General features: G+C 37.8%; 2 protein-coding genes across 2 annotated transcripts; one reads left to right on the top strand and one right to left on the bottom strand.

Moving 5' to 3' along the window:
• Window positions 1-1,731: 1,731 nt before the first annotated feature.
• Window positions 1,732-7,632, bottom strand: LOC139735302 (uncharacterized). Its single transcript, XM_071646059.1, has 7 exons — window positions 7,394-7,632; window positions 6,407-6,577; window positions 5,938-6,057; window positions 4,602-4,790; window positions 3,911-4,036; window positions 2,959-3,111; window positions 1,732-2,341 (listed from the first exon to the last, which is right to left on the bottom strand). Exons 1-7 carry the CDS (start codon window positions 7,630-7,632, stop codon window positions 1,732-1,734), a joined length of 1,608 nt encoding a protein of 535 aa, XP_071502160.1.
• A 126-nt stretch (window positions 7,633-7,758) lies between these two features.
• Window positions 7,759-20,915, top strand: LOC139735301 (aqualysin-1-like). The gene is made up of 9 exons (XM_071646058.1): window positions 7,759-7,787; window positions 12,423-12,567; window positions 13,377-13,520; window positions 14,337-14,460; window positions 17,158-17,267; window positions 18,233-18,380; window positions 19,040-19,224; window positions 20,043-20,214; window positions 20,770-20,915. The coding sequence occupies exons 1-9, from the start codon at window positions 7,759-7,761 to the stop codon at window positions 20,913-20,915; spliced, it is 1,203 nt and encodes a 400-aa protein (XP_071502159.1).
• The last annotated feature ends 3,828 nt before the right edge of the window (window positions 20,916-24,743 follow it).

The raw sequence follows: 24,743 nt of genomic DNA, 5'->3' as shown, positions 1-24,743 counted from the left end.
CTTGTAATGGACTTTAATATGCCATTTGGGTTGACTGACTCGAATTTTTTGAAGTTTGTCTTACCTGGGGGAGTAAATTTGTCTTTTTACTCTCAATATTTGGTGGCTTGAAACAAAACTGAAATGAAGATATTTTAATAGCAGTTTTTCTGGAACACTTTTTTACTTCTAGACAGGCACTACTTTCACTAGGAAATAGAACATAGTTTAAATTGATACTTATGCATAGCATGCCTGAGTGAATATCTAAATCCTCTTTTCTCTCCTTTCTATGAAGCTGCACCTTCTAACTCTCTTATTACAATCGTTTTTTGAATGGGTTAGGATGGTCCAATTTTAACAAGTTATACATCATTTTAAAGCCTAGAGCCTATTCTTCTGAACTTTGTGGAGAAGTGGAAATTCATGTTGGTCTACTTTTATGAGTTTTGAGTGGGGCGGTCACAAACGGTACATGACTTACTGTATGGGGGAAAAAAATAAATATACACATGTATGCATCAATAGACAATTATTTTCAAAAAAAGGAAAAAGATAGGGAACCATGTAAAAAAAAAAAGAAACCAGATTATTGTTACCTGTTTCTGAATCAATGTTTAAAATACAAATTTTATGGGACTTTTTGCACAACTTATTTCTTCATTTCAAAAGGGTCAGAATGAGCAAGGAATATCTCATTCTGAATATATAAAAAAAAAGATAAAACATTAGAAATGCAGCTTACTCCAAGATGTCTGAGCAGAATTTGGCAAAAGATTAAAATCACTGTTTAAATGTCAGTACATCACAAGGTAGAGCATCTACTTAGAAACAAAAGATCAAGTTACATGACTGTAAAAAAAAAATATTAAAAATAACAACTTATTTGAGAAAGTCTCTGTTTGAAGAAAGTTAAAGGGAAAACTCCAGTGCAATTCTGGTAATGATGATACTTGTAAAAATCACATGAATGCAAATTAGAAAAGGCACTGATAGCAGGGCCTCTCAACGGAGTATGCACATTAAGAAAATGACCCATCATATTTATCAGAAATTCAGCAATTTTAACCTCTTTCTCATTTAAAAATTCAACCCTGCAAGATTTTGACAACTCTAAAACACCTTTCATGCAATTGATGCTTTTTTGATACTTCTAAAATTTGTCCGTAACCAAGTACTTACTAGGAGACTTGTGATGTCACTGGAGTGAGGTCATTGGATACAATCACCTCAACTAATTTGCATATGTGTCAGTGACTGATATCTTTGTTGCGACAAAACATGCTAAACTTTCTAAATTCCATGACTTCCAACTTTTGTAGTTGATTGGCAAATTTTCTAGCATTCTATTAGTTTGAGTGTAATATGATATTTATCAAGGGCAAACTGGAAAATGGTGTGAATTTTCACTTCCATACCCGAAACATTTCATGTGCACCAAAAATGTACTTCAGTCTTTTATCAAAAAGTAGAGTAAGCTGCTTACAAAGCAGCGCACTCTTCTAATCAGATGACATAACAGGTAAGATTACATTTTGCATGTTTTAATGTGAAAAGTTGCAGTGGAATTAGCTTTGTCTCAGCTCTTTCACCAAGAATTGAGTTCACTGGATACCTCTTCTGAAGCTGTGGGGGACCTGCCATTAATTTTACAATATTCCGCAAACAATATCTCCATTGGAATACTCGATGGGGCTATCATCTTCTAAGCACACACCACAGTGCTAACATGGAGCAAAACTCACGCAATGGCTATGCATCGACCATGAGCTCGTCATCTCGCAGAAAGCACTCGTCGAGGTCGAATCCATCGAAGATGGTGGCAGGACGCACCTCCTGCTTTGGTGGTGGGGGCGGCAGGATCAGTGGGGCAGTGTTGCAGCCAGTCAAGCTCATGGTGCTGTTGTTGTTATTGGAGCCGGCAAACGTTGTGTAGAGGGGCACGTTGTTGAGGTGGTTGTTGTGTATCACAGAGTGCTGGGTGACAATAACCCTCTTTAGGGCAGCCATGAGGTCGTTGGTGTCCAGCGGGGGTGAGGCAGGGCAGTTGCTGGGTTCGGCGGGCGTGGAGGACGGAGTTGGTATTTTGATGCCGAGGACAGGCTGGTCTGGGAAACCCGTCAGCGTGTCATCACCGTCATCGTCATCCGCGAGGCAAAGGTAATCGCTCGTCGCTGTGCTGGAGCGCGTTGTCATGGCTTCGAGTTCGGTGACGGGCGTGGACCGGTGGCTGCTCTCATCGCTTGCAAGGTAGCAGTCGCTGATACTAGAGGTGATGGAGGTATTCATGAGTTCGTTCTCTATCTTAGTCTCAGATTCCATGGACCCTTGGGATGAGCTGTCATCGAACACCAAGGATTTCCTGTAGTGAAAACATTTCATCAAAGGTTTCCTGAGTATAAATAATACATGTATCATCTATTGGCTTTACACAACAACAAAAAGAAAGGTATGAAATTCAGGTGTAGTAGCAATACAATGTAAATAGAGCAACCTGAAACAAAAACTACAGGACTCCTTGAGGATCAAATCTTAGGCAAAAGCTTGCATGGCAAATATTTCAGTGGCAATGTGTCATATATTGGTACATTTCTAGATTAGTTTTTGTTACAATTTGCATTAGAAATTTTATTATTTTCTTTTGCATATGATGGGAAATATCATTTGGAAATGATACTGCCTTTTTAGTGTTAGTATTCATATAGACCATTTAAAATCATAAATCATTACCCTTGTTAGGCCATATTTTGTGCATCTTAATGAGTGTGGTTTAAGTCTTATAATTCAATAATAGTGTTCTACAAAGGGCAGCCTCTTCCAGGTAAATGTCCTATTTCAATATGTGTCACACAAAAAAGTTATATTTCTTTATCATATAAAAGGTAAAGATACATTCCCACATATACTCATTCTTAAGCGTGATAAAAACATTGTTCCAATGTCATTTTATGTTACATAATGTTAAAAAGAAAAACATACGTTGCCTCCTTGCTGTTGACCTGAAGGAGTTCTGGGGGGTCATACTCGTGCAGCTTGATGCGCCACAAACGGATCTGCTGGTCCCACGACCGGCGGCTGGCTATCTGGAACTTGTTTGGTGTGAATGGGTGCTTGCCCTTCACTCTGTGCTTCCTGCAAGATTGAAAAAGAGTATGGGCATATGAATACTGAGTCCAAGTGGCAGAATAACGACGTCAACACTATGATGGAGACTATGTAAAATATGTCACAAATTAACTGGGACTAAACTCATATGTCCCTATAACTGCATTTCCTTTTGCTTGATGGTGTCCTTTTTAAAAAAATAATTGTTTCTATAATTGTTTGTGTTTTCTAAGATGGACTAAAAGAGTTACATTTGAGACCTTTTTTTTATATACAATTGTTACTGTTTGTTTCAGTTGCACAATTGGTAAAAGCCTCTTTATTGTAAAATTCATAACTAAATTTTGAATTGGCATCACATTCTTAAGATTACAGGTCATATTTCATTCTGAAATTGGCAAATTTTTGTTTATTTCCCCGTAAGTCTGTGCAGATTTGATTAATCTAACCAACTGCATTCAGTCTTTTTCTAGTATTATGTGAATTCAACTGGTGCTAATTTGCTAATTTTATGACAGGATGATAATTTTACTGCAAAATTCCCCCAGGACACTGTGATTTGCTTGGAAGGAGGAAAATTGTATACAACATGGTGTGAATTAAATAAATGTGTTAGTCTGCCCATGCTCAATTTTTTTTTTATCGGTCTTTTTTTTTTCTGGTCAATCGCATATATCTGCCAATTGTTTCAGAAAGAGGAGTTTCAATAAAATCAAAGTTCCCATTTTTATTTCAGAAGTTTGACTACACATTTCAATCACCAGCAGCACAGTAGTCATCAGGAGAAAAGAAATGGGCTTGACTTAACAAAGGAGGGAGTGCTTACCTCTTAACTGTGGCGATGTAACTGTCATAGGCAACGGTGTTCTTGCCATAATCAATCTGCTTCTGTCTGCGCATCAGAACAGTTGTGTCTTTTTCATATTCAGTGGGTTTCTTCTTGGCTTCTTCCCTGTATGGAAGATAAAGAGCATTTGAATGAATGAAGAGTTAACTGAATTGCCAAACAGCCATTAATGACAAAGTGAACTTTAAGGCAGTGACATGACTCAGTCGGTAGCCCATGTGCCTCTAGATCCAAAGGACCCAGGTTCGATTCCCGAATCTAACTGAGCAATGTTGTACGTAATCATGCCGTCCCCTCTAGCAAGAGGCAAAACACTCTGTCTCTCAGATAGGACATTAAATGGAGGTCCTGTGTGTGAGAGAGTCACAACTAAATTCATGCACATAAGATCCCGCTTCAGTCATTAATTGCAAAGAGTAAGGTGCATAACCCGCTGAAGTAGTCCTGCCTCACATCCAATTGGACCCCACGAAAGACCAGCTAGTGCAGCTGAATATGGGCTATCCAGCCATCTTCTCAGATGGAAAATGCAACATACAACTTTGTGGTACATATGACTGCCTTAATGTTTTATCATTTAATCTTCTGTTAAGTTAATTTGAGCATGAAGTAGTGTATCTCTTTAATTCAATTCAATGACAGCTTCCAAAGAAGAAGAAAAAAATCTCACTTGTTCTCCTGGTCGTCGTTGCTACAGGAGCTGGACTCAGACAAGAGTTCCAGGCGCCTCCTGTGTCGCTGCAAGTCTTGGGAGGCACGGAACTCACCGGCCTCGTACTCCTCCACCTGGCTGGCCCAGTCCCCACTGGACTGGGACAGCTTCCTGTACTTGGATGGGATCTGCGACGGGGTGTGTGGGCTCCCAACATAAAATTCAAATTAAAATGACAATGACATTAATGATGATGACAATGATTCTGCCAAAGTCTTACAAAATTTTAACCCTCACAAAATTTTAACAAACTTGAATATGGGAGACTACATGCACATTCATGAAACCATCAAAAAAAATAAAAATAAAAATACACGATGAAATATATTTCAATCAAACCAAGAGTCTGCGAAGCAAAAGCAAAAAAAAAAAAATCTCACTTTTATCAAGTGATTTATAACTCCTGATAATATAGCTGTCCATAAACCCACCAAAATGATAGAAGATCAAAGATTTGGGAATACAGCTTCTGAGAAAAAGCACTTGGAAGTGAGGGTCTATTCAAGCTCTGGGGATCACCCTTTATTGTGAGTGAAACAAAAGGGGGATTTAAAACTCAGAGCCAACCAGCTGATGAAGGATTATCCCTAAGATGGAGGTTAAACAGTATCACATCCTTTAAAGGCATTTCATTCACGACTGCGTCAGAGTCTCAAAGCTACTGCAGACTGTCTTCAAAGCTTCTGATAATTAATGGTTTTCACGCAAACTTTCACACATAATGTACCTGATGGGAGGAAAATGGAGGGCAACTCAGGACAGGAAAAAGGGAACTATATGTTCCCAAAGTTTGAAGATAGCAAAACAATGTACATCTGTCAAAAAGCATCAGCAAATCAGCCTTGTTACTCCAAGAATACATAGTTTCATGCCTTGAGGAACATGAAACCATGACTTTTGCAAGCTTTCTGATGTTTGGGTCCTATTTGACACTACGGGAACTAGCGTGTTGAAGTAAGCTTTATCAATACAATCAATTACATTATTTTTTTTTTCAGTGTCACTTCTTTCTTTACAGAAAGTAACAATTCTGTCATATGATTCACTCTAATCTTTCAGACTTACTTTTCAATAATAAATATCTTTATATCTCAATGCCTTCTTTCACATGATTGTCAGATTAAAGCCAAATCAGGAATTATCACAAATGATGTAAGGTTGTAGAGGCATAAAAAGCTAAAATTATGTCCCACGGGTAAAATAGATTAGCCAGCCGTTAAAGATAAAGATGTAAGAATAACAAAAGGGGGGTGGGGGAGAAGAAATAAAGCAAGTTTGGTGTGTGGTATCATACCTTTGATCATCAGAGCTAAGGGGAGGGTACTCCATCTCATCAAGCGTTAGTACAAAGGGTGTCCTGGCTCCTTCATCATCACTACCCTTTCGTCTATCGCTTGACCAACGATGGGACTTCCTGAAGGAAAATAACACATGGAATGAAAGCATAGGGCAAGGCTACTTGCTTCTGACACACATTTGACTGTCTGGTACAACAAATAGTTTTACAAGTGTCTCGGAAGCCATTTCAGGAAAACAGTGTAACGATGTTAGATGTCTACATCCTTTTCAGGAATCATGCTTGTGATCATTAGATGCATTTTATTTATGCTTCAATACTGTACAAAGAACCATTTGAAATTTTATGAAATAAATTGTATAAATTGCATAATACCAATACCTCACTTGGTGGTAAGCATATTCAGTATCACACATTTGTGGGTTTTTTTGTTTTTTATTTTGTGTCTTCTCATTTTTATGCTGACCTGTTGCATCGGTGCCAGCTTGACTGGTTTGTGTCTCCTCTCTCCCTAGCATCGTGGCGAGATCGCTTGTCTCTCCGCCCTCGGCCTCCGCGATCGTCCCTTTCAGAGTCACTCCTGAAATCAAGGCGGTCCTCCCGCCTCTGCTGCTCAGGTCTGTTATTTTCCTTTGACCTAAATGGGCATGAAATAAATTGTACACAAAACAAAATTAAATAGTCAAATTGACAAAGTTGAGACGCGGGTGAGTACGTCTACGCATAGCATCATACTGACAGTGACTGAGAGGGCAAATCTTGCTGCCAAATTCTTGACTTTGGGACTTAATTTTACACTCACTCCCTTCTCTTGTCGTTGTAAATGTTACACTGGAATTTTTGTAGCTGTCATAATATCAACTTAGAGACACTCACTGACACATATGGCACTACCACTATCCTAACTAGCATTGTTAATTTTGACTTATGTTAATGTCAGAGCCACTAAACCTAGCCCGACCAGACATCGTGAAGTTGTTGCAAAGTCTGCAACGTTACAGCAACAGGGCTGTGTAAAGTTACTCACTGCATCATTGCCTATCCGATGGCCACAAGTACTGTAACGTTAGGCCTATAATAGACATTTGATAGAAAGCTAACGTTAGACCAATTCACTATATAAATCACTGATATGGGTACTTTTTTTATGCCATGGTACAGTATTAAAATTCTAGCTGGGGCTTTTGGGGCTCCAACTTATCCAAGTAAACAATTTAACTTGTTAACGGGTTAAATTTAATGCCCCCCCCCCCCAAAAAAAAAAAAAAAAAAAAAAAAAATGTTCTAAATTTCATTCTTAATTTTTATCCCAACTCTGCAGCTCTATATTATTAAATTGTATAAACTTGTTAAGTATTGATATTGATTGGTTATGAAGTTGATTTAGCTTAATGTCTAGGCTATAGGATAGGAGCAGAGCTTCTCGATCGTAGAAATTGCATGATTCACTAACCTTCTCCTTCCTGAGAAGGAACGGCGCGTTTTTCCATTGTCGTATCTGCCCGCTTCGTTGTGTCCATTACAATCTGCATGGCGGGTGGAATAGCGGTCGGACGCTGACCGAGACTCACTAACGTTAGAAGATTTTCGAGAACCGTCAAATCGTTGACTGAAATGATGGTCACGATGGCGCGTTGACGACGCTGAAATATTGTCGAAATTCACACATTCTTTTGCTTCGAAATGCGACATCACTGCTTGTTGAAGAATTCTGCTCTACCTTACTTGGAGAGAGGAAGAAAGCTGCAAATTAACAAGGGCCAAACTTATCACAGATAGCGTATTCGATTTCCCGCGATCACGCACGTATGTGAAGTTATGGTAGAGCTCCTAGCTACTAGCTATACGTATGTAACGTACTTGCGATACTTCGATTCGCGACTGCACTGACAGACGAAACGAATTTCCCGCGTTTGACGCGCGGTTGTGTGCAGGCAGTGTACAATAGCCCATGATGAATATTCATGACAGACCAGGCCAACTATGGTATCCTCAAAATGTCAATCTTGTGAGGGATCTCCCTCCACGGATCCAGGAAGATAAGTACACACGTCAAAGGAGCTGAGAGTAGAGATAGAACCTCTTTGGTACACGTATACCAGTAGACGAGCTCCTTCACGTAGTAGCAAGGGTACTATGTGGTGTGTGTGTGTGTGTGTGTGTGTGGGTGGGGGGGGGGGGGGCGTTAGTCCTCCCAGCTTGTTGGAAGAGATCTCAGGGCGGAACCCTCGAAAAGACATGAGTTTTGAACACATATTTCGTATTAGCTGTGTGTTGTGTTTTGTGTTGTTGGTTTGTTTTGTTTGTTAGGTTTCTGGTTTGTCTGGGTTTGTTTGGTTTGTTTTTGTTTTTGTTTTGTTTTTTTGTAATAAGTGCCACAAGTAATGTGTGTGGGGGTGGCTGCAGCCTCCCCAGCTCCTTCTCTGTCATGACCCAGGTTAATAGCTTTGTTTCATTATAGATCATCTAGAAGGTAGGCCTACGGTTTGCTTTGAGAGCGAGGGAATAAACCTTTAATTGCGTATCAACCTGCTGCCACGCTTACGGGTGTGAGCATTGGAACTCTACAATGAAGATCAGCGCTGGAGTAGGCCTGATGTAGGAAATGGCGCCACCCAACATAATAATCCATGATTTCTTTGTACCGAACAAGGTAAGTGCCGTATTGTGTCTCGCTCATCAAAAAAACAACAACAACAACAACAACAAACAAACAAACAAACAAACAAAAATGTGCCTCAACACAATCACTTGCATCAATCAAGTGCTACTACAACAAGAGCTTTGTATATATAACAACGAAGAATTATTAGCAAAGAAAATTGCCCAGAATAGAACATGGAACAGTATATTAATTCAATAATTGTGAAAATGTCATATGGTTGACAAAAAATGGTGTACATACAATAATTTGAGTGTTGTAAAGAACATGATCGAAAAAAGAGAAAAAATACTCTGTTATACATAGGGAAAATCTGTGACCGTTGACCTTGTGGTGATCTTCAACTCCCCAAGAGAAAGTTTGGTCACTATAACAGAACAGTCCTACCGAGCAAAAGTGTTTATATAAGCCATGTCAAAATGAAGTGCTGTATAAAAACTCATCAATGGCCCCTAATCGACCCCTGTTTGTGACCTTTCATCTTGCGATTATCTACAACTCCCCAAGAGATATCTACCATCAAAGTTTGGTTGCCAACAGTCCTACCGAGCAAAAGTTATGAGCCATAATCGAAATGCGCTGTAGAAGCTTAACATTGGCCCCTAAAAGTTTGTTGACCCAATACTGTGACCTTTGACCTTGTTTTGACCTTCAATTCCTCAAGGGACACCTACCATCCAAGTTTGGTTCCAAACAGCCCTACCAATCAAAAGTTATGAGCCATAATCGAAACGTAACGCGCCGTAAAAACTTAACATTGGCCCCTTAAAGTTCGTTGACCCCTGCCTATGAACTCTGACCTTAAGGTGACCTTCCTGTTTGGTAATATGTGTAACTTTGCATAAACACTTTTCACGCCAAGTTTGATTGACATTGAAGCACTCAGTACAAAGTAATTTAAGTTTTTGTGGCGCTACGCACGGGCGATGGACGGACAGACGCCGCAGGCGATCCTGTCTCCCCTCCCTTCCGGTGGGCTTGACAAAACTTTTTTTTTTTGGGGGGGGGGGAGGGGGCAGTTACTGTTGACTGTCTTTGTGAGAAACGAAGGTTTCAGCCCTCCCCCCTTTTTTTTGACGATTTGATGGATTTGATATATGCATATATATATATATATATATATATATATATATATATCTCAAATATATATATACATATATATATATATACATATATATATTTCATAGATACAATAATAATGAGCAAAGGACATGTATAAAATGCCATCATTATGAATGACCGTATACGAATGACGATGTTGATAGGCAAATCATTTTTTTATTCATACAGCATCCATCATGGATGTATGTATGCATATATAATATCATTTGTATATATCTATATATCTAAATATATATATATATGTACATATATATATACATACATATATATATATGTATGTACATATATATATATATGTACATTTATATGTACATATACATATATATATATATACATATACATATATATATGTATGTATGTACATATATATATATATATATGTACATATTATATATGTACATATACATATACATATTATATATGTTCATATATATATGTACTCCGACAGGAGTTAGCCAAAAAAACAACTGAAATTGAAAAACAGGTTAGTCCCAAAACACCGCTCTCTTCATCAGTTGCCGGGGAGCGGAAGGTGAAAAGGGTAGGAAAGAATCGTTTCAGAATCGGGCATGCTTTTGCAAACAATGACCGATCCCGGCAAGACGACTCTTCTCACTAACCTGTCTTGTTTCTAAATCATGCGCTTTCCTCGCCAGGATAAAGCTTTTTAGATCTATTGCCATTTTAGGTTTTTATCACATATATATACATATATATATATATATATATATATATATATATATACATATATATATATATATACATATATATATATATATATATATATATATATATATATATATATATATACATTCTAGTACATGTATAATGTTTAGATGACATACAGTCGTTGCAACTATATATAAGTTAGAATGCACCGTACAGTGTAGGCCGAGACTATAACATAAGTATCTCAATAAAGTAGAGACCCATGCATGGCACAGTATAATTCGTATAACACAGAGAAAATCCGTATATACAATTAAGATCAAACACTATTATCAGCAGAAGTTATCCATTAGCTGCATGCTTAATGACCGGACGAGGAGGCTCCTGGCTCCTCAGCAAATAGGGCACAGTGATAGAACTTAATGAGAGACAAAACCTAATTATCCTCAACTCTTATCGCGTAAGGTTTGTTTAGGGTGTGCACCGATCAAAATCACAACACCTTACATTTCTTTTGCAAGCCCTCTGTGCGATGGACCATTGGTTCTAATTACCGTACGAATCGAACACAGTTCAATAAAACTCCCAAACCAGCTATATAGCAATTAAGTCCCTTCATTGTTTCGATTACACAGCGAGTTTCAGGGAGGAGGAGCGGTTTATAAAGATCGACCCGATTTATCTGTGAGTACAATTTTCTTGAAGAGATTTGTATATTATAGTATATATTAGGCCTATATTGTTGGTATTTCTTTTTTCATAACCCTATGTATTTTTTTAGAATGATTTGAGTGGTGAATGTGTATAGGCCTATATAGACCAAGAAGTCTGTTTTCGACGATTTCACGTGTGGAATTTGAAAAACGCGTAAATAAGAAATTTAACTCTGATCATCGAGAGTCGCGTCTAAAAAAGAAGATGAATGACGCACTAAAAGCAATAGTACCGGTTCTTCTGATATGACTTTTATGAAATGATTATATCAAATCACGCTTCATTGGTGGATGACTAAAGATAGAAATGATGAATACTTCATTCTTGTCTTTGACGGCGACAAGCTGAGAGTGCGGTCTCCTTACATGCAGTGTATTTTTTTTTAGTCAACAGCTCACCTTCAGTACTATTATCTTAGTTAATTTTCCCTAAGATATTTCTGCAGTATACTGAGTGAGGTCCATTGGTATACAACCGAGATTAATACTTTAGTAGTAATACAGCTTTGGGGAACAACATGATGATCCAGAATCGAATTGTAAAAATCATGTGATTTGTATATAAATGGGCACTCATGCAGTCAACATTATTGTATCAGTCATGATGTTTGTTTCTATATCTTTTGGTATCATGTTTAATAATCATTATCTAAATTCACGTAGGCCTATATGGACTTTATAAGGCACCTACTCCCAAACACCTTTGGATGCAATTTCTATTTATACTGCACGTCACAGAAGACGTTCTATAATGATTACAATAATGAGTATTTTTGTCTCAGTTTCATAGTTTCATAGGAGAATGATTATTACAAATAATGATCGGCATGTTTTCATTCATTCATTCATTCATTCATTCATTCATTCATTCATTCATTCATTCATTCATTCATTCATTCATATTTTATTTTCATTTCCAAACAATACACATGATGGGTAATACAATGAACGTCGATGGTATTCTAACATAATAATTATAATGTCACATAATCAGTAGAAATACATCATGTTTCAGTAAGGAATTAAGGACTGTTTCATAGTGATTATTTCATCAGTAATTATCATAATGATTGTGGGATTTTCTACCGAGTTATTGTGAAGTGGATTAATTGCAAGGGATCTTTCATCTTCCATAATAGGTCTTGCAACCCCCCCCCCCCGCACGTTTCCCTCTCCAATAAAGCGGGGTGGGGGCAGGTCAGAAAGTTGATTTATTTCTTCTAATCTATTCATCTATAATCTACTTTCATTATATCATTAAATTATTGTAGAACGTGCAATATAATGTATCTTTTCTCAGGTACAATTTACTAAAGGAGTCTGATCACCATGATAGCATTCCGTGTGATACTGGTGCTGTCGGTCACACTCTGTGCAACCACACTGGCAGCCCGCTCTCATCGGGCTCCGTTGTACAGGACCAAGGAGGCTATTAAGAATCAGTACATTGTGGTGCTGAAGGTAAACATTATTTGAACTTGAACACTTCTAACTTATAACAATAGCATTATGTTACTACTAATCTTATTGTAAAATGTTGACCACTACACGCAAAAAGACATCATTGGTAGTTTAGACTACAGAAATGAAGATAAGATTTTTTTTTTTTTGTCAGAAGCACTATAATAAATTGTAAAAGTCGGAGAATCAAAAGCAACAATGTAATGCAAGCAATTCTGGGCGAATAAAATTTTGCATGGTGACAGCTGTATAGCACGAAGTAATAGAATGCAATCGGTGATCAATGGTCGTTAGCTTTCAGGATGCGAAGTAATTTCACTTATGTGTATAATTATTGATCATTATATTGAAATTTTGATTTCATAAAAATTATAGGACTGTACGCAAAAACCCCAAATTAATTTTCGATGTATGTAAATAGTGCACTGAATAATGATAGTATTATTTTCTACTCTTAAAAAAAATCGAGTGAAAATATTCACTCTTAAAGGAGTGAATACAAAAAAGAGTGAATTTAGAGTGAAATTGGAGTGAATTTTTAGTGAAAATGTTCATTTTCAGTCGTTTTAGAGTGACCTCAGGGATCACTCCAAAATCTTCGTGTGATCCCTGGTAATGAGGTCACTCCAAAACGACTGAAAATGAACATTTTCACTCAAAATTCACTCTTATTTCACTCTAAATTCACTCTTTTTTGTATTCACTCCTTCAAGAGTGAATATTTTCACTCGATCTTTCTTAGAGAGTACAAAAGAGATTACGTTAATCTCTGATCATCGCTAATACTCATAGTTTCATCATGTTCATAGGACGGTGTTTCACGACCAGACGTTCTGCAGACGCTCCGAACCGAGACCCATGCCAAGGGCATACAGTTCAACAACCCTATCAAGGAGTATAGGAGCGTGTTGAATGGGTTTGCCATTTCTCTATCTCAGGAAGCAGTCTCCCTGGTAAGTCAATTAAACATCCGCCTCTTGATATTTCCAATTACGAGTCAACAAATTAGAAAGGTGATCTGTCATCGTTACCAATATTTTTTAATGCATAATCCCCGTATTTCATGAGCCTCATTATTCCTTGTAATACCAAACAATGAAAACCGGCGTTGTTACGTTCTTTTCCTGGTTTCCATGTTAATGTGCATCATTGTGCACGGAAGAACAATCAGGCACACAAAAGCCGCGATCACACTGGCAAAAGATCGCGAAGTTTAAGATTGCGATCATCGATCTCAACCTTTTGCCAGTGTGAACGCAGCTGTTGATCTCAATCATCGACTGACCTAGCAATGGTCCCAGTGAAATAACACACACGCACACACACACACACACACACACACACACACACACACACAATGTATGTGCTTGTAATAGTAAATTACAATCAAATCTGATGTCTAGTCTCGACATGGATTCAGGATAAGATCACAATGCAGTTGATTTGTGATTGTCAGCGTCAGTCCGATGCGGTTAGGCGTGGCCGGTTTGCATAAAGAAGCAGTAGGTGAAGATTGTCGCATATCAATGAACTAGATGATTTTATTCATAAATTACTCAAACTTTGTTATGACAGTTATGAAATAGATTACTTCAAGGCAAAAGCGATAGGATTTTCAGACAAAATTAAGGTAAAATATTAAACAAGACTTCAGTGCTCATGTTTTTTTTTAACGATGTTAAAAAACAATGCTGACTTGATTCCCTATATGTGGTATTGTCGCTTCTGCTTCCACCCCATCCCTCCACCTTTCTTTGTTGATGTAACAGGTGCGATCCCTCCCTGGTGTGAGTTACGTAGAGGAGGATGGAATGGCCCATGCCTCCGAGATCTGGGGGCTGGACCGGATCAATCAGAGAGATCTGCCGCTGGACGACAGCTACACTCCGATAGGTGCCACATTCTTTCCTATATTGAGAAATTTCATAAATGTAACAAAATTAATACAAACAATGAAATGAAATTATTCTTTCTGTTGATGCTTTTGTATGATGCTTTTTATCAGTTAAATCTAAAAAATGGACATGATATTGGTATGCTGATTGTTTTTCGAGTTATCCATGTCTAAAACTTTCATTTTAACTCAGTATAGAAATACATCACAAGCTCTTTTTTATCATAGTTTCTTATTGCTATTTTACTTTTTGTCACCATTGCAAAAATAAATAAAATAAAATACAAAAATAAAAATCGATGTAATCATTCGTACACTACTGTACATGCTATATTTCTTATGAACTAGATGTATTTCTTACAAAAAAAAATTGTCAAGCAATGTTTATTGTCAAATGTATACTTCGTATTATGGCAATGAAATTTTCTTTTGTTGGATTGAAATTGACTACAACTGCAAAATCTTGGAATGATTAGACACACACACAAACAAATAACAATTAATCAAGTCGATAAAGCAATAAATAGGTATTCTGCACGTTTATTCTGCTTGACCACTGAATTCACTGATGACAATTTTTCTAATTACAATGTAATAGATGGGACGATGGGAATAATTTCCAAACCAATCTACTTCACTGTAGATCAGCAGTAAGTGACAATGTTTCGTGCAATCCACTGTATGTTACACATGTAGATGTAAAATTATAGAAGAAAAAAATGATATAATAATAATTAGTTTTGATCTAATAATAATTAGTTTTGATCTATTTTGAATTACTTTTCTAACGTATAGATAGTGCTAAACCGAAAGTCTGCACACGTGTATAAGTGTCAAACACCCTCACACACATTAGAATGATACAATACAAGATGATGCGCAACCAAAGTAAAACAACATCTCTGATCGCGTATGTACAAAGTACAAGTGTATATTGTATAAGACTACAGCCATGACGGCCGAAATGATTCATGAAATCATCGCATTCCCGCTGGGCACCAACAGGTACAGATTTGTGTAAAAAGGATCACAACCTTTCAAATTCAATCTTGTCAAATATTTTTCACTTCTCAAGAATGTATGAACAACTATTATGCGATGAGACATTTGGAAGAAAAATAAAGAACTAACGCATTTCATCCCCTACTTTGTTCGTCTTTTTTTTTGTATCAATTCACAAATAATTTCCCTTAAATTCTCTTAGTAATAACGATCCATATTATTGTGTAATAACAACGCAAAGGACGTTCTTAAGTTTGATTGATGGGCATATATGATGTCATGCTTATGTGTTTTCTTTGTTTTTGATGTGTACGGTTATAACGAGGTACCGGTTATAACGAGGTAATATCGCCGGTCCCGCGGACCTCGTTATAACGGGGTTTCTATATAGGCCTACAGCTGTATCCAGTATATGCAGTCGGCTGAATAGGCCCTGTGAAGGTATTCAAGACCAGATGACTGTGTGGCTGCTTTTGATATAAATCTACCCTCTCGTAAGCTTTTAAAAAGGCAGGTCATTGTGTAGTCTTGGTTTTTTGTTCGTTCAAACAAGCATTATCCTTCGATGCATAGCGGCAGTTTGAGAGTAACATGATGATTATACTTGCATTCAACTTGATTTGGAGTTACTGGATACGCCAAAAGGTGCCACCATGCATAGCGAGCATACCAAACAAAGAGAGTATTAAGCTCGCAATAAAGAACGAGCATACCAAACAAAAGGAGCATTAAGCTCAACTTCAGACGGAGGACGAGGCACTAAGTTCGCGGTCTTGCTTTCATTTTTTTTTTATTGTTCAGTTGTTAATTGGGATCGTGATGTCACACAATGCAAGTCTCCAACTCTGTGGGAGCAGGTAAAGAGATACACTTTCTGGACAACCTGACGCCCTAATTAAAGGGATCGCATAGTTTTGGTTGAGACCTAATTTCAGGTTTCTAACATTTTTTGATGAAATAATGAGAAACCTCTAATGAATTATGAAAGAGCATGTAATTCCACGAGGAATTCAATATCTATTTGATGAAAATTGGTTTTGAAATAGCTGATATGTCAAAAACAGAGCGATTATAATAAGTGTGTGACCCACACTTTTTTTTTTACGATCGTTTTGTTTTACTTTGTTTTCGGATGTTTCAGTAATTCCAAACCCGATTTTCATCAAATAAACTTTGAATTCCTCTTAAAATGGTATGCTCTGTACTATTTCATAAGTGTTTTCTTGGTATCTCGCAAAAAGTTAAAAGCCCAATTCTCATCTCCACTAATACTGTACTATCCCTTTAAGCACGTATAGAAAAACGATATCAAAAAGAGATAAATAAAGTGAATATAGATACAAGAATACTCATGCCTACGATTATGCTGAAACGTCTCAACGAATGTGGACAGAGAACAAAATATGCGCTATACGTGGCGTCTCTTCAGTTCGTGTGAACAAAGACTGACACTTTTTTGTATACATGATAATTATACACAAACACACACACACACACACACACACACACACACACACACACACACACATATATATATATATATATATATATATATATATATATGATTTATATATATATATATATATATATATATATATATATGATTTATATATATATATATATATATATATATATATATATATATATATATATACCTGACATAGCTGCATTTATTATATCTTTTTTCTTTCAAGGAAACGGGAGCGGCGTGCACGTGTACGTACTCGACACGGGCATCAGGACAACCCATGAGGACTTCGAAGACCGTGCCGAATTCAGTTACGATGCCATGAACTACGCCATAGTAAGTACGAAGCCGGATTGAGACTGTTGACTTTGTTGGTAATCTATTTAGTCATAAGACGCTGCCTATCGTTGTTTTGATTTCACGCAATTAAAAAAAAAAAAGGTTGTGTTTGTTTGTTTTTAATCTGAGGGAATGTTTGTGTCGTTTCTTTAATCTCTAAGGACACGCAGCAACAGGTTAACATGCCCTTAGAACTGCTCATTAGTTGTATACCAACACTGAGTGGAAGAGAGAGAGAGAGGGGGGGGGGGGGGGAGGGAGAGAGGGAGATGGGGGAACTCCCTTTGCAAAATGACTGTGATCAAAAAGAAAAACATAATTCGTTGATTAAGAACATAGAAGTGAGTACTGCTGAAAAAAATATGAAGGAATTTACATTTCTTACATTTCTAATGTATTCAAGCAATATTATGGCTGTATGCTTTCTGAAGGAGCTAGGACAATTAGCCTCCTTTCGATGTCCTTATAGAACATACAATTTGTCTTTAAGTCCTTTTGCAATTTCTTTACATCGTTCTGAGCTGTTCTGCTGACAGAGGGCTGCACAAAAAGAATTAACTAAGACTGTTCAAGTTCATAACTTCTGACAGGATTTGATCAGATTTGCCTCAAGCTTTCAATGAGAGTTTCATTATCCTTTTGCAGCATTCAACAGACCCGGTGACACAACATTTTGCTGCTGCGACATATTGCTCTTATTTTTCTCCAAGGACTTCGGTTCATTAGGGTTAGGGTTGTTGTAGGGTTTTAGGTTTAGTTTGATGTGACGATTAGGAGCAGGGTTAAGGTTATTGTTGTTGGAAAAAAAATATGTTTGGCTTAGCGTATGCATAATTATTTCATTGGGAGTAAATTGTCGCAGGAACAAAATAATGTCATGGACCGCTGGCCCCAAGTGTATACTTGGGGAAATTCCCTCTTCCCTCTAAACTTTCGGAGATTTTCCTTTTTTCCTTCATTAGGGAAACGACGGAGACTGCCAGGGTCACGGCACACACTGCGCGGGTACCATAGCAGGCAAGCGATACGGAGTGGCCAAGGCCGCCCTTGTCTATGCCGTGCGAGTGCTTGGCTGCTACGGGTCGGGTTCATGGTCAGCTGTTATAGATGGTACAACGATGACGGCTTTTACTTTTCACCTTTTCCTTGTCTTTTTGTTCTTTTTCTCCATCTTCTGCTTATTTTTCTTCATGTGGTGTTAGCATTCTCCTCTTGCCCGTCTTTGTTTTAATTCTCCTTCGCTTCATCTCAATTGTCTTTTTTTTTCTTTTTTTTCTCGTCTTCTTTTGTTGTTTTTCTCCTCAATCATTGTTTTGTGATGTTTGTATGTGTGTGTGTTTATTAAACATTGCTGTTTGTATATTGTGTTTATACATTCAAGATGAATGTGTTTGTTATGTGAAATTATAGAAATCAAATAAAGATTATTGAAAACAACAGAGGTGTCTGTGTGTATGTGTGTGTGTGTGTGTGTGTGTGTGTGTGTGTGTGTGTGTGTGTGTGTGTGTGTGTGTGTGTGTGTGTGTGTGTGTATGTGTGTGTGTGTGTGTGTCAGTGTGTGTGAGGACGAGAAACAGTATATTGTTTTGTTTGTACATTTACATCAAGGACACGCAATTCAGCCTCTTGGCTGCTCCTTTTGATGAAATAAACCAATATGTATCAACTATCTATCTATCTATCTATCTATCTATCTATCTATCTATCTATCTATCTATCTATCTACTAGTATCTGTATAAATCATAAACCATATCATCTATCATTGCAGGTATGGACTGGGTCGCATTGTTCGGACGTCGTCCAGCCGTTGCGAGCATGTCGCTCGGCGGCGGAGGAGTCCGCGCCGTTGACGAGTCTCTGAGAAACCTGCACTCCGCCGGCGTAACTGTCGTCGTTGCGGCTGGTAACAGCGACTACGATGCCTGCCGAGCCTCACCTGCAAGAGCTGCACAGGTGAATGATTTAGGCAATCATACTCCCTCTCTAAGTTCCTTGTTACCTCAGACAGACAGACGCCAAGTCCTGCTTTGTTAAATGAAAAACGAGGGGTAGTCACGAACTCACTGATCATACGTCAAGGAAGATACTTTTCATGAGTGTAGGTTCAGATAATCCACGAGGGACGTGGTGGTCTAACTTTTGTCGACTTCTTGGCGTTGTTGGAGTCCGTAGAGTCGACATCGAAGCGAAATTTGGTGAGCGAAGAAAGCCAGATAAACCAAGGCGCTTGCTTCGCTTTGATAGCCACTCTTTGGACTCCAATAGCGCCAGCTAGGGCTGTCTACACGTCAGGGTAGAGGACAGGGTTGTGTTGGTTTTTCGCTAAGTCGCGCTTGGCACAACCCCAGCCCTGTGGCATAGAAAAGCGATATTGTGGGTAATCCCTGAGAAAACATAGGTGGCATGTTCAAATCCTATAGCCTCTTGTTCATTTCAAATCCCCATCTCGCTTGTTTCAGTGTTTACCTTAATTAGAGATCAAGAAGCTAATACAGGATACATAATAATATAGTTATTACCACCGTTTTCCGGCTCGTAAAGAACCTTATGGCAATTGATTTGTTTTTCTACATCTCAACGAAGAACCCTTTATATAGCAATTGATTTTTTTTTTGTCTATAATTATCTCAATGAGTGTATATTCATAATTCATATCGGAATGAATGAAACAAAATAGAATAGAACATAGAGTAGGGTGAACGTAAGTCATTGTTTAAGGTCGGTGTTGGCAGGGTGATTACTTTCCATCGCGTTATCATTGACTTCCGAAGGCGATAACGGTCGGTGCCATCCAGTCAGACGATGCTCGAGTCTACTTCTCCAACTGGGGCGGATGCGTGGACATCTTCGCTCCCGGCCGCAGCATCCTGAGCGCCAACTACCGTTCTGACACTGACTACTGGTCCCTGAGCGGGACTAGCATGGCTTGCCCCCACGTCGCCGGTAAGTGGTTGGGATATAGCTCCCCGGGTATAGCTGCTCCTCCTAAACAATGATTGAATTTGAATTTGGATAGACTATTAAACATGTCTGACGTGGTCCTCTTTCATATCATATTCTAATTGTGTTATATTATGCTAGGGGGTATACACAATGTTACTCAGAATCAGTATACAGTGACAACATTGGTTTCAATGTTCAGTTGTTTTCATTTTGCTTCTGAGTGTAATATTGAATCTTTGATACTTGAACTCTTGAGAGAAGAGCATCTTGACAATGACAGATGACAATGGTGACAGTAGAATATTGACCACTCATCGCTTATTTTTTTTAAGTATATACAACTTTGTGATTTCATACAGATTCAATGATAACACGGGCATTGGCTACTGCCGTCCATAATAATGGTGGTTAATTTGCATGTCCCGTATAATACTGCTGATTCTTTTTCTCTACATAGTCACGATATTAGCTATTATCGTGTGATTCTGTGAAACAATGAATTAGACAAATTGACTTTTTCTTAACCGCACGTGAGACCGTTCTCGCACATTGCAGGAGCTGCTGCCGTACACCTGGGCCTTAACCCGCAGCTCAACCCGGATCAGGTGCGTGACATCTTGCTCAACACAGCTAGCAGGGACAAAATCACCGAGCTGCAGGATTCTGAAAACCTTCTCCTCTACGTGCCAAACGAAGCCTAGGAAATGGGAAAACATCTAATATCCTTGGATATTTTCGTCCCATGCATTTCCGTCCAGGATTTCGGGGGAAAAATATCTGCCTTCCAAACAATCAAATCCCAAAACACGCCAAAACATAGTTTACTATTTAAAATACTGATATCTGGATGTACACGTCCCTGATTAATCATGCTTATTGGGTCAAAATTCTGACTTTTTGAATCAATGACCTATAACTTTGTCTTCAGCAGAATTCCTTATACCTCCATTACGTTTCAGTGAACCATCATGTTAATATGAAACGATGAAGCACTCACATAAAATATCATTTTCCTTGGTCAATTTGTGTTATGCTAGCGAATCAGTGGATCAATGGATCAAAATTGATCAAATGTTTATCATAATTGACAGGATAGCTGTTTTCTTCGCAGAATGCAGAAAACTTCCCCCCAAATTTAAAAAAAAAAAATGTTCAGGGAAGCAGGGAAAAATCGATTTCTCGAATACATTTTGAACTGTAGTAGTAAAGATTCAAAATTCTTTCTTTGTTAATGTCAGTTTTCAGCCGGCATTCATTTCAAGCTAATAATGACTGTCGATGGATTTATGATGCATACATGTTAAGTTGCCCCATGGCCCAGTTCACAATAATCACGCAAGCTCGTGGTGAATCTTGACTGTATCATGGAAAGATTAGTTTATCTAACAAAACTTAGATTAGGCTTCTTGCAAGCTAATAATGCGATTTGACATGATTTATTTTGTAAGAAAGATTCTAATATTATACAAATGCGCTCTTTATAATAATTCTTGTTCTTTTGAGTCGATTCTGCTGTTATTCTTTTTTTCTTGCCGGTTGGTTATGCATGGTTTGCATGTCGTAATCGAGAAGAAGACGTTTATACGTGTGTTTGAGTGTAAATGCACATGCTAAACTCCTTATATTTGTATTGGACACTATTTTGTGGGTATGTTTGCGTGCGCCGTGTGCCTGCGGTGTTCATTTTTTATTTCTTGTGGGAGTGTCAATTTTCTTTCATCTTTTTTTTTGTGGAGGAAGTTATACTCGTAAAGGCCTTTCACTCGTGTTACACTCTCGTTATGTCATACCACTGCCATACACACACGCACAATCGATAGACAAACACACACACACACACAAATACGCATACCGACATACAAAACACACACGCATATACGCAATAATGTAAGACTGTACTTCATTTACTGCATTACCACAAAGTATTCACAAAAGGTTGCAGACAGACAGACGAAGAGACAGAGACAGCTAGACAGACAACCAATACAGATCAGCATGCCGATGTTCAGTTTTTACAATGATGATGATGATGATGATGATGATGATGGTGATGATCATGATCATGATGACGACGACGACGATGATGATGATGATACCAATGTGAAACGTGGTATATTTGGTCCGTTCGATACGTTATAAACCTAATAATATTATCATAATAAGCAATGCCCTCTTCACACAAGTCACTTTAGATCACCTATTATAGTATACTCGTTGAAATACAGAATTAAACAAACAAACAAATAAATAAACAAACAGACAAACAAATAAACAAGACAAGAAATAAAGACCGATTTGCCCGAACCCAGGTCTATCGAAAATCCTTCCCTTGATGCTAACCATCTAGAACTCACAAACACATACCAAACACAGAAAATCTGACTCCAATGAGCATAATCTATATATTATAATCTAAAGTTCAGATTTTTAGCAGCACATAACATTTTTAAAGGATTTTATTCAAATTGCATTGTGACGCATGCAGATACTTGACAGGTGCAACAAAGTGCCGGAGAGTGCGCACCAGGAAAAAGACAATGACAATAAATTTGGAATATAACAAAGGTAAGAATGATAAAAATACATAATATTATGTACTACTTTCCGTTACCGCCCCCCGGTTTTTTTTTTTTTTTTGGGGGGGGGGGGGGAGGAGGAGGGGGCTGAAAGTAGATAAAAATGCATTGCACAAGATAATAACAAGGCAGTAGGCCTACCGACATTATTATTGCACAATCAGCAGCTATATTCTAAAGGGCTCTTACCTGTTAATTAATAGGGCTCACACCTGTAAATATAACGGAATGTCCCTGACCGCATCACAAAAATAAATGAAGAAAAATTAATTAAAAATCAGAAATGAAGTTTGGCAAACTGAATAGCTGCAGATATTGAGTGTGAATCTTTCTATCACAAACTGCGTTTGGGTTGGAAGATGAAAGCTTTTCTCATGGAATTTGACGGGACTAATTTGATTGGGTGCATGTACAAAAAATAATTTATGTGTGTTTTTTGTGGTTTTTTTTTTTTTTTTTTTTTTAGTGACAAGAACTCGTAATCTGGCTTTGCGAACCCTTGGACAGAGTTTGAGCTGATTGGTGATGAATGAAAGGATGGGGGCCTATATCTCACTTTTTCAGGTTAGTGAAGATGAAAAACTTCATTTCTCCCAGCTATTTAAACATAATTTTTGAATGTTAACACACGGGGGAATATCTACCCGTGTGAGCCCTAAAGAATGGAATATCCCTGACCCCATCTTTTCCATGCATATGAATATCGCCCTCTTGTGATCACGCACGCACATGTACCACTATCTCGCCTCCACTTTGTCAAACCAGTTGTTTTTGGGGTTTTTTTTTTGGGGGGGGGATGAGGAAAACACACACAAATAGAAAACAAACAATACACACAAATAAACTTGGATATTGGACAGAATGGCTTATTTTATAGCATCATGTCGTATAACTTCGTGAAAGAGGAGGAAATTTTACAGCACCTGAGCAATGGAAAATGCTTTTACATTTCAACATTCGAGTATGACACGAGTCTGCTTGAGGGGACGCCTTGAGTGGGAAGTGAGAAAATCTCTTTGAAAATTGTACTTATTTTCTGAATCTAATAATGCCGAACTAATAGTGTCTCTAAAAAGAAAGCTTGTCCAACCACTGGAGCCGCAGCCACCATAGGGTTTGGGGGCTGCAACCCCCCCCCCCCCTCAAAAAAAAACAAAAAACAAAACAAAAACAAAACGTTTTTGGGCCTGGACAAAAAAAAAAAGGAAAAATCGAAAAAATAGGGTAACAAATCACAACACCCATGTTAGTTCCGAAGGTTTTTATATCCTTGTGTTCATGCGGGGTTGCGGGGGGGGGGGGGAGCTGTCATTTAGGCCTAGATTACCTTGTTGATCTCTGCCCCCCCCCCCCCCCCCCGAAATACGCAGCACTAAAAAAATGACGTGTATTCTTTGAGAGGATTAGGTTTTCCTTACAGATTCAGATTCATCTTTTGGTCTATGATGGGACATGTATAGAAATTGTCTTTTGACATTTGTACATAACTACAATAAACATGATAATACAAACACATCTCACGACACAATTACTTATTTCATTGAAAGTTACGATCAACACAAACAGCAGACTGCAAACCTATTACATGCAATAGATCATTTTCTTTAATCCTATAAAGCCCAAACTACTTTGCCCTTCCAAGGCGCCAGAATGATTGATGATAATATGATAGTACTGTACAGGCAAAACAAGTGTGAAAAATTCAAAATGACACAAAATAAAATGTTAATCTTTGAAAACTACTGTTCTTTCAATAATTTTTATTATATCTATTGTTTAATGCCTATATGTCACATGAAAAATAAAAGATAAAAGAAACAATAATAAGAATAAAAGAAAACGTTTCAGGGTCATTCACAACCATAATTTCTTCATAATTTCTTATTCAGCAAATTACAGCAAAAAAAAAAATCATCTTTTACTCTTGTTGTCAACGAAACTGGAACAAAAAAC

This window comes from Diadema antillarum, unplaced genomic scaffold (genome assembly GCF_040938485.1).
Source record: "Diadema antillarum isolate AM-2024a unplaced genomic scaffold, OU_Dant_1.0 seq00000569_RagTag, whole genome shotgun sequence".
Classification (NCBI taxonomy): Eukaryota; Metazoa; Echinodermata; class Echinoidea; order Diadematoida; family Diadematidae; genus Diadema; species Diadema antillarum.
The sequence above is the reverse complement of the archived record's forward strand: the minus strand, read 5'-3'. Positions and strand labels throughout refer to the sequence as shown.

Bases quoted from the DNA above. Each gene is read 5' to 3' on its own strand.
- LOC139735302 (XM_071646059.1), bottom strand. From the start codon at position 7,632: ATGTCGCATTTCGAAGCAAAAGAATGTGTGAATTTCGACAATATTTCA. The intron at 4,791-5,937 runs GTATGATACCAC...TTATGTTGGGAG, and splicing joins CTTAGCTCTGATGATCAAAG to CCCACACACCCCGTCGCAGA. The intron at 4,037-4,601 runs GTGAGATTTTTT...TCTTCCATACAG, and splicing joins AACGACGACCAGGAGAACAA to GGAAGAAGCCAAGAAGAAAC.
- LOC139735301 (XM_071646058.1), top strand. From the start codon at position 7,759: ATGGTAGAGCTCCTAGCTACTAGCTATAC. The intron at 18,381-19,039 runs GTACAACGATGA...CTATCATTGCAG, and splicing joins ATGGTCAGCTGTTATAGATG to GTATGGACTGGGTCGCATTG. The intron at 19,225-20,042 runs GTGAATGATTTA...TGACTTCCGAAG, and splicing joins CACCTGCAAGAGCTGCACAG to GCGATAACGGTCGGTGCCAT.